The sequence below is a fragment of the Lipotes vexillifer genome, unplaced genomic scaffold, assembly GCF_000442215.2.
Source record: "Lipotes vexillifer unplaced genomic scaffold, Lipotes_vexillifer_v1.1 scaffold395, whole genome shotgun sequence".
Classification (NCBI taxonomy): domain Eukaryota; kingdom Metazoa; phylum Chordata; class Mammalia; order Artiodactyla; family Lipotidae; genus Lipotes; species Lipotes vexillifer.
Window position 1 is genome coordinate 7,112,728 of NW_006797390.1, and position 9,921 is coordinate 7,122,648.

The 9,921-nt window shown below is 42.4% G+C and overlaps 1 protein-coding gene across 1 annotated transcript in view; it reads left to right on the top strand.

Annotated features, from left to right (window-relative positions):
- The window catches only part of CCDC77 (coiled-coil domain containing 77), a 23,641-nt gene that overhangs the window by 10,401 nt on the left and 3,319 nt on the right, over nucleotides 1-9,921 (top strand). Inside the window, exons 4-7 of the mRNA XM_007469470.1 lie at nucleotides 3,166-3,262; nucleotides 4,169-4,241; nucleotides 6,051-6,142; nucleotides 7,079-7,227. Coding sequence (XP_007469532.1) covers nucleotides 3,166-3,262; nucleotides 4,169-4,241; nucleotides 6,051-6,142; nucleotides 7,079-7,227 — 411 coding nt within the window. The remainder of the gene's footprint in view (nucleotides 1-3,165; nucleotides 3,263-4,168; nucleotides 4,242-6,050; nucleotides 6,143-7,078; nucleotides 7,228-9,921) is intronic.

The following is a 9,921-nucleotide window of genomic DNA, read 5'->3' on the forward strand; positions in this document are numbered from 1 at the left end:
CTGGTCCTGTTACGAGTGGGAAGGAATACATTTGCTTAATCAGTAGCCACATGCTGTGTACCTAAAACCAAGTTAATTTGCTCTAGCAAAAATACTGCCACATCTGGCACAGTCACCGGAATTGGACCTACTTGGTAGTAGCCCACTGTTACTGTGTGGTTTTGCATGAGTCATACTTGTGAATTGATGGGGATTTGATGGGGACCTCCACCCCTGCATCCTTTAGGTCTTTATTTGCCATCGTGGCTGGGGTAGGGTGGGGCAGTTTCAGAGGCTGCCACTTGCTTTAGCACAGAAACCAAGAAAGCAATTTGGAGGCTTTACCAACTACCAATTATGTCCATTCCAGTTATACATTTGGAGATGGGGGAGATGACCACTGACTGGGTCTGGATCCAGTGGACCCACTTTGAGCTTGAGCTGGACCTGGACCAAAATTCCATTTATTGCGTGGTTCCCAAATGCCCTAGATAATGCTCACGTCACCAGGTGTCAGAGTCAGCTCAGACTCTGTATCCAGCAATCCTTGAAGTGTCTGGGTATTTCCTTTCCCACAGTGTACAATTACTTGAATAAATGGCTTAAGCCCTTGGAGGTAATGAGGGAATCATTACAATGTACACTTGCTGTGGTATCACCAGGTCTTACTTCCTGGGAGATACAGCTTCTCCTTTAGGTAACAGTCTCTGGGTCTTAAAACTAGCAGAGGTATGGAAAATGGGTCAGAGATTGTGAGTTTGTATAGAATATACAGCCCCCAGCTCCCCCCCATTTTTTTTTTTTCTTTCTTGGCTGTGCCGCGCAGCATGTGGGATCTTAGTTCCCCAACCAGGGATGGAACCCATGCCCCCTGCCGTGGAAGTGCGGAGTCTTAACCACTGGACGGCCAGGGAAGTCCCCCCCCCATCTTTAATTTTATTTAATTGTTTAAGCTATACCCTGTTGACCACTCATCTGTCTTGCTCCTAAGAACACTGTGTTCTGTAACACATCGTATCACAGGCTCTGAAATGTCATTTTAAAATTTGCTTCTTTGGTCCATTTCTGGTATCAACTGTCTTTGGTTGGGTTCCCTGGAAAACAAACTCTGCAATGGAGATTTGCTTGCAGGAGGTGTGTTGGGGAGTGCTCTCAGGAATAAACCACCTGTGAGGGAGTAAGGGAAGTCTGAGTGGGCAGAATTTGAACTGTGATTCAGTTACAGCAGGCCTCAGTCACTGCCATGGGATTGACCTATATACACTAATATGTATAAAATAGATAACTGGGGCTTCCCTGGTGGCGCAGTGGTTGAGAGTCTGCCTGCCGATGCAGGGGACACGGGTTCGTGCCCTGGTCCGGGAAGATCCCACATGCCACAGAGCGGCTGGGCCCGTGAGCCATGGCCGCTGAGCCTGCGCGTCCAGAGCCTGTGCTCCGCAGCGGGAGAGGCCACAACAGTGAGAGGCCCGCGTACCACAAAGAAAAAAAAAAAAAGACAGACTGATGATCGTCTAAATAATCTGATACACCTGACACTACATAATATTAAGGCTCACAAAGTGTAAAGAAATACCTAAACTACATGTTCAAATGCAAAAAAAAAAAAGACAACTAATAAGAACCTGCTGTATAAAAAAATAAAATAAAATTCAAAAAAAAATTAGAGGTAAGGTCTAGATAAATCCTATTTAATTTAATTTAGGTAATTAATTTTTTGGAGCCTGTTGCAGATGCTGACTCTTCTCTGTTGACCCTTTCTTTTTTTAAATTTATTTTTGGCAGCATTGGGTCTTTGTTGCTGCGTGTGGGCTTTTCTCTAGTTGCGGCGAGTGGGGGCTACTCTTCGTTGCGGTGCGTGGGCTTCTCATTGCGGTGGCTTCTCTTGTTGCAGAGAATGGGCTCTAGGCTCGCAAGCTCAGTAGTTGTGACTTGCAAGCTCTAGAGCACAGGCTCAGTATTTGTGGTGCATGGGCTCTAGGCTCGTGGGCTCAGTAGTTGTGGCTTGCAGGCTCTAGAGTGCAGGCTCAGTAGTTGTGGCTCACGGGCTTAGTTGCTCCGCGGCATGTGGGATCTTCCCGGACCAGGGCTTGAACCTGTGTCCACTGCATTGGCAGGCGATTCTTAACCACTGCGCCACCAGGGAAGCCCTGACTTTTTTTAAAATTGATGTATAGTTCATTGACAGTGTTTCAGGTGTACAGAAAAGTGGTTCAGTTATACATATGTATATCTATATGTATGTATGTATGTATACATATACATCTAATTTTCAAATTCTTATATAAGTTATTATAGAATACTGAGTAGAGTTCCCCGTGCTATACAGTAGGTCCTTGTTGGTTATCTATTTTATATATAGTGGTGTGTATCTGTTAATCCCAAACTCCTAATTTATCTCTCCACTGCTTCCCCTTTGGTAACTGTAAGTCTGTTTTCTATGTCTATGAGTCTATTTCTGTTTTGTAAATAAGTTCATTTGTATAATTTTTTAGATTCCACATATAAGTGATGTCGTATGATATTTGTCTTTCTCTGTCTGACTCACTTCACTTAGTATGATAATCTCTAGGTCCATCCATGTTGCTGCAAATGGCATTATTTCATTCTTTTTATGGCTGAGTAATATTCCATTGTGTGTGTGTGTGTTTGTGTGTGTGTATATATATGTACCACATCTTCTTTATCCATTCCTCTGTTGATGGACACTTAGGTTGCTTCCACGTCTTGGCTATTATATTCAATAAATAGTGCTGCTGTGAACACTGGGGTGCATGTATCTTTTCAAATTAGATAGTTTTCATCTTTTCCAGATATATGCCCAGGAGTGGGATTGCTGGATCATATGGTAATTCTATTTTTAGTTTTTTAAGGAACCCCCATACTGATCTCCATAGTGGCTACACCAATTTACATTCCCACCAACAGTGTAGGAGGGTTAATCCTATTTAATTTTAACTTGAGGTTATCATTGTTTTAAAAATAAGTGAGGGACTTCCCTGGCAGTCCAGTGGTTAAGATTCCACGCTTCCATTGCAGGGAGCATGGGTTCGATCTCTGGTCGGAGAAATAAAGATCCTGCATGCCAAGTGGCATCACCAAAAAAAAAAAAAAAAAAGGGAGAGCCTTTAAACAAAAATTTACTTACTCTGGACACTGTTTGCTTATTCTCTATGAGAATTGCAGGGAGCTAGAAGACAAGAAAAAGATTCAGAATCTCTTGGCTCTTGTGGGAGCAGACACTGGAGAAGTGACCTATTTTTATAAGGAGCCTCCTAACAAAGTAAGTAATCCTTTGTATAGCAGGGTGGGCATGGCTTTTACAAAACACAAGCTGGGGTCCATAATCAGAATAATTTTGGTACTTGTTAAAGAGGCTAGAAGGAGAATTAGCTATGGTGGTCTCACATTTTCCTAAGTTTTCAAAGCATTTTCTCTAATTACAAAGAGCTTTGTGATTTTTTTCCTTTTTTTTTCAAAAACCTTAGAAGTAACATTGTTTACCCTGTTTCACCATTTGGAAACCTAAGGCTCAGAGGAGATGTTTTGGATGAGATTAGAGGGAACAGCAGGAGCGGACTTAGTGTGGGAAAAAGTTTCAGTACTGATTTCTTTTTAAATCTCTGTTTATACTGATGACAAAATTCATGCATGGTCTTTGTTAAAATAACACACATATTTCAGGAATCTAATATAAAAGTGGCAGTCTCCCATAATTCTGTACCCCAGAGATAAAGCTCTTTTCCATTCATATAGAAATATTTGTGTATTTGAGATTTCCATTCTTTCACTTCTGTAAGCAGTTCTTCAATGAGCAATTTTTATACATATCTATATACGCACACTTCTGTGTTTCTGTTACTTTCCTAAAGGACCTTGTCAAAGGCTGCTTTTTTTTTTTTTTTTGGCCGATATTGCCAAATAACCCTGAAGTTTTATTTTGTCATTTATATCATCAACACTGGTTTTATCCAATTTGTATTCAAAACACTGGGTTTTACCCAATTTGTTACTTTGTCCACTTTGGTCTCTCATATGCATGACATCCTCATATGATTGTATCAATTTTGACCAATTTAATTTATGAATAATGTTTAACCTGCAGAACTAAAGCTAAAAAGTGAAATATTACATTTGTAAGAAGGCTATTTCTGTACCTTTTTTTTCTCTTTTTTTTTTGATTCTTCAGGTCAGCATTTTCCAAAAGACTATCCAAGCTGTAGAAGTAAGTGAACAGAGTGAATCTTCAGCTTGCAGAGCAGGTACTAACCACATTATTAGAAATTCTTATTGATGCAGAATTAAAAAGCACAGTACAAATAACTAGAAACTTTTTCATACCATACAGTGATAATGAATGTTCATAATGATGCCTCTGGGGTCTAAGGTCTTACTGAGGTGCCTTTTTTTTTAAACCTTTCCATGATGTTTTAATGAAGTAGAATAAAAAATATATAATTAACATATGCTTATGGTGATAAGTCGTAAAACAGATGTGGACAACTTCTGGAATCACAGACTATTAATTAGCCTCTCTAAGCCTCAGTCTCCTTATCCTTCTCTCTCTTTTTTTAATGGAAATTCCAATTTTATTTCTTTTTCTTTTTTTTTTAGTTGAGATATAATTGACATATAACATTAGTTTCAAGTGTACAACATAGTAATTTGATATTTGTATATATTACAAAATGTTCACCACAGCAAGTGTAGCTAACATGCATCACTACGCATGTGGTTACAAGTTGTTTTTTTGTGTGTGATGGGAGGTTTTAAGATCTACTCTCTTACAAAGAAAATGAAAACTTTAATTTGAAAATATATGTGCATCCCAATGTTCACAGCAATATTATTTATAATGGCCAAGATATGGAAGCAACCCAAGTGTTCATCAGTAGATGAATGGATAAAGAAGATGTGGTGTATATATATACACAATGGAATACTACTCAGCCATAAACAGGAATGAAGTCTTGGCCATTTTCAGCAACATGGATGGATTTAGAGGGCATTATGCTAAGTGAAATAAGTCAGACAGAGAAAGACAAATATCATATCTTATTACTTATATGTGGAAGCTAAAAAATAAAGCAAACTAGTGAAAATAACAAAACAGAAACCGACTCACAGATACAGAGAACAAACTAGTGGTTACCAGTCGGGAGAGGGAAGGGAGGAGAGGGGAGGTAGGGGGAGGGGATTAACAGGTACCAACCACTATGTATAAAATAAATAAGCTACAGGGCTGTATTGTACAGCACAGGGAATATAGCCAATACTTCATAATAACCATAAATGGAGTATAATCTGTAAAAAATTTGAATCATTGTGTTGTACACCTGAAACTAATGTTGTAAATTAACTATACCTCAATTTAAAAAAAGAAAAATATAAATAAGCTTCTTTTTTTTTTTTTAATGTTTATTTATTTTGGCTGTGCCGGATCTTAGTTGCAGCACGCAGGATCTTCATTGTGGCATGTTTAGTTGCGGTATGCAGGATCTTTAGTTGTGGCATTCAGGCTTCTTAGTTGCGGCATGCACTTGTGATCTAGTTCCCTGACCAGGGATTGAACCCGGTCCTCCTGCATTGGGAGCGTGGAATCTTACCCACTGGACCACCAGGGAAGTCCCTAAATAAGCTGCTTGAATTATCTAAAGAATTAAATTATGTTTAGTGCAATTTTAGTGTTGCTTATTTTTAAAATCATCTTGTCCATTGAAAATTGGGTTATACATTATAACTAAAATGTTTGGATTTAGTATTTTTATTCATTACCCTTTCTAATTAAATAAGATTTTACAAAGAAAATAGACAACTCCAAAGGAAAACTGAGTAGTGTATTCTTCAGAAAGATGAATATTACTATCCAGATGATATCCTAGCAGAGTTCCCTTAAGAGATTCCTCTTTGAACAATTTAGCACTGTAGTTATTGTACATTGTCCTTTTTCTTCCTTTCCTTCCCTTACAGATAAAGGAAACCAAACTCCTCTGCAAAGGTAATGCTGATGCTTGAATAGCAGGAAGAAAAGCTAAGTAAAGGTCTCCCCTCACTTTTATGTTCTATTTTAGATTCTAAAGGCAGCAGGAGAAAACCAGCAGTGAGACAGAACGAGGAGAGTGCCCAGCTGCACCAGCGGAACATGCAGACCCTCATCCTGCAGGTACAGACCACAGCCATTTCTGTCCACCAGCCTGGCTCTGGCGCCACATATGCCGAGTGCCTCCTTGCCCACATGGTCCATCCAGACGCCATGTGATTGGAAGGCTGAGGTTCCTAATTTCCCAGCGTTCTGTGTTACAACCGTTACCCTGTATTCCACCATTCTAGCAGTGCTTTTCTGAACCTGCAGTTCGTTCAGCTCGTAGGCCGAGCCCTCCCAACAAAGCCGTCACAGTCAGAACTCCCTCTGGAGCTGGGGCCGAGACACACAGAGCTGCAGTTGTCTGTCCCGATACACTGACCTTCGGGGATGAGTCCATTTGTCTGGTGCGTGTGTTCTAAAGTCTAGGAAAGTAGCAAGTCATCCTCTAACCACCTGGTCTCTGTATGTCACTTGCAACCATGATTTTTCATCTAGTTGCACTCAAGTTCCTGTCCTTATTAGGGGGCGTATTGATTTAAATGACTGTTTCTACCTTTGGCCAGTAGCTCCATTTGGGGTTGTGGTGGCCAGACTCAGAGAAGGAAATTACATTATACACATTCTGCTCTACTTTTTAAATTTAACAATGAAGAAATGAGTCATTCTCTCTCTGTGCAACTAGGAAGTCTTAAAAGGGAGACGGTCCTAAAAGTCCAGAAAGGGAGATGGTGAGAAGATGAGAGTCCCAGGTAGGGGAGACTGGCTTTTCCAGCTTTCCTGGTGTGATGTAGGTGTTTTGCTTGGTGTGGACAGAGTCTGTTCTTGTGTAGCCTAAGCCCACTTGTAAGACAGTGAAGAGGAGTCCAGCTGAGATTTTTCTCCTGTTTGTTGTGCTGCTGTGCTTTTGTTTGTGGGGTTTTTGTTTTTAAATTTTTCTGGAGAAAGGCTCACTTAGAGGTGAGAAGTGAGTGGGGGAGGGCGGGAGTGGACGCCTCGCCCCTTTGGCCCGTCCAGGTGGAAGCGCTGCAGGCCCAGCTGGAGGAGCGGAGCAGGCTCTCGCAGGAGCAGGTGGCGGGGCTCCTGGAGGAGAGGCGGATCCGCACGGAGGAAGTGCAAGCTCATCAGCAGAGGGATCGGGCGAGAGTCGCAGAGCTCACCAGAAAGTGAGTGTTCAAGAGGGCCGCACCCAGTGGGTTTAAGGTGTTTGCTGCTGGTTTAGAAGGTGGCAGTCCTGTCTGTTCGCAGCACAGGGTCCCGGCGCTGAGGACGTGTCTTGTCAGACGCCTGCCTCTCTCCAGGCTCCTGGGGGCGCTGATGCTTCTCCTGAAGGGCTGCGGGGATTCCACACACTCCCTTCAACCCATTTGCGGGTTTTAGCTTGATCTTATTGTCAAGAAATGTCCTTTTCTCCACTGATGTGTTACCTGACTCAGTATAACATACCTGCACAAGAAAATGGAAACTATCTGAACCTGCTGTTTTGCCCCAGACCTGCCTGCCTGTCCCCCCACTTTCTGCAGTCTGCTTTCGTCCCCCCATTTTACTAAGTGTGCCCTCTCTGACGTCATCACTGATTTCTGAATTTCTGTGACCAGTTACCTCTGCACAGTCACAGCTGTAATGAGTGTCTTTCTATGTGTCTGGCCCCTCTGATCACCCCCTCTTTGAAAATAGTCTCCCTTGGTTCTCGCAGCACCTGTCTTTCCCTCCTGTCTAACCTTCCTCAGCCTTCTGTCTGCTTCCAGTGGCCAGAGCTGGGCTGTAAAGGCATCTTCAGGCGAATATGTTTGAACACCTCAAATTTACTGTGATTGAAACTCAACTTTCTCTTTCCCAACGAGCACCCCTCCCCCACCTCAAACCTGCTACTTCATTCTCTTCCCATTTCTTTTTTTGTGTGTGTAATTTATTTTATTTTATTTTTGGCTGTGTTGGGTCTTCATTGCTGCACACGGGCTTCCTCTAGTTGTGGCGAGCAGGGGCTACTCTTCGTTGCAGTGTGAGGGCTTCTCATTGCAGTGGCTTCTCTTGTTGCGGAGCGTGGGCTCTAGGCGCACGGGCTTCAGTAGTTGTGGCACATGGGCTCAATAGTTGTGGCTCACGGGCTCTAGAGCGCAGGCTCAGTAGTTGTGGCGCACGGGCTTAGTTGCTCCGCGGCATGTGGGATCTTCCCAGGCCAGGGGTGGAACCCATGTCCCTTGCATTGGCAGGTGGATTCTTAACCACTGCACCACCAGGGAAGCCCCCCCATTTAGTTTAATGCTGTCACATCCACCTAGTTTACCAAGCTTGGAACCTCAGGATGGTCTTCGACTCCTGGCTCTCCTGTTCCCTAATTCCAGACCTTGTCAGGTGTGAGCCTGAGAAACCTGTCCAGTCCATTCTCTGCCCTGTTTTTCTTACCACCTTGGCCCAGGCTGTGTTCTTGTTTAAACTGTTGCAGTAACTAACTGCACTTCCTGGCACTGGTCCCCTTGTGCTCTGCAGGCTTTCTCACTGCATGTATCTTCTGATGGAGTCCTGCTGCCTCAGCCCTTAGGAGCCTCATCCCTCAGTCTCTGCTCCTCTGTGGCTGTAGTTCACCTCATGCTTCAGTCAGACTAGTAACACTGTTGTTCACAGAGCACTTACGGTGTAGCAGGCCCCTCACTATGCAGTGTCACCCCTTCTCTGACACCTTTCCCAAGCAGAGGTACACGTCTCCTCCCCCATTTCCTGTGATGACCAGCATGACTGTGTGGTGGGCCTTTTCAGCTTCCGTGGTAACTGTCCTTGTTCCCAGGGTCTGGCTGTAGCCTCTGCCCTGCCCCCTGTGCACAACAAATAGTTCTGGAAGCCTTGCTGATCTTCAGCTTACCTTCTCTTTTCTGCATTAAACTTCCTACATTTTAAAATATTTTTTCACGTTGCATTCTTCGTCCTGTTGTGTTTTTTATTTGTCTTCTGAGACTTTTTTTAGTGTCTCTTCCTCCATTTTAAAGTGTGGTCACTAGAATTGGAGGTGATGCTCAGGCTGAGCTCTCTGAACAGTGCAGGTAGAAGATGCCCCCAGCCCTCGGCAGAGGCTCTGCTTCTTTTAACACAGTGTCATGTTTGCATTTGGCTGGGGCTTCTCCGTTTTTATTTTTGGTATTTTGTGCTTAAGCATAGCAGCTCCACTCTTTGTTGGGTTTTAATTGTTTTTAAGGGAACAATATTTTTAAATTGTCATGGTAAATTGTAATTTTATATCTGTCTTCCAGATTATTAATAACCATCCTAGTTTAGCGCCATCTGCGTATCTGAGCACACAATCAGCTCCTTCCATTAGCTCATCATCCTGAGAGTATTGAATGGCATGAAATCCAAGGCTATTAATGGCTGCCCTTTAGGTGTCACTTTCAAACCATTTGTACGCTAACAAGATCATGCTTTCCCAGTTTGTAACTGAGACCATAACATAAGATAGAATAAAATAACTTGTTGAAAGCAAGAGCAGTCCTTGTGATACTGAATCAATTTCCCCCTCTTTATACACGTGTGCACGTACCTAAATAAGGATATTTATGTGTATTTTCTGTATATAATATATATATTCCTCTGGTGACAGCTACCTTTTTGGCATTATGTTATCATTTTCTCCTTATCTCTGTACTGTGTTACTCATGAAAAGAACTACGTGGATCTGACAATATTTGTTCAGTAGAAAACTGCAGTGGTTGCCTCACGGTATTTAATACCCTTTGCAAGCAGTTTGATCATTTGATACAGTATTTTTCTAGCTGTTGATATTAAACTAATGAGTTCTAACTCTTAGGGATATTCTTTTTTGAAGATGGAAACATCATTTGCCTTTTCCTAAATCTCAGTCAGCAGGA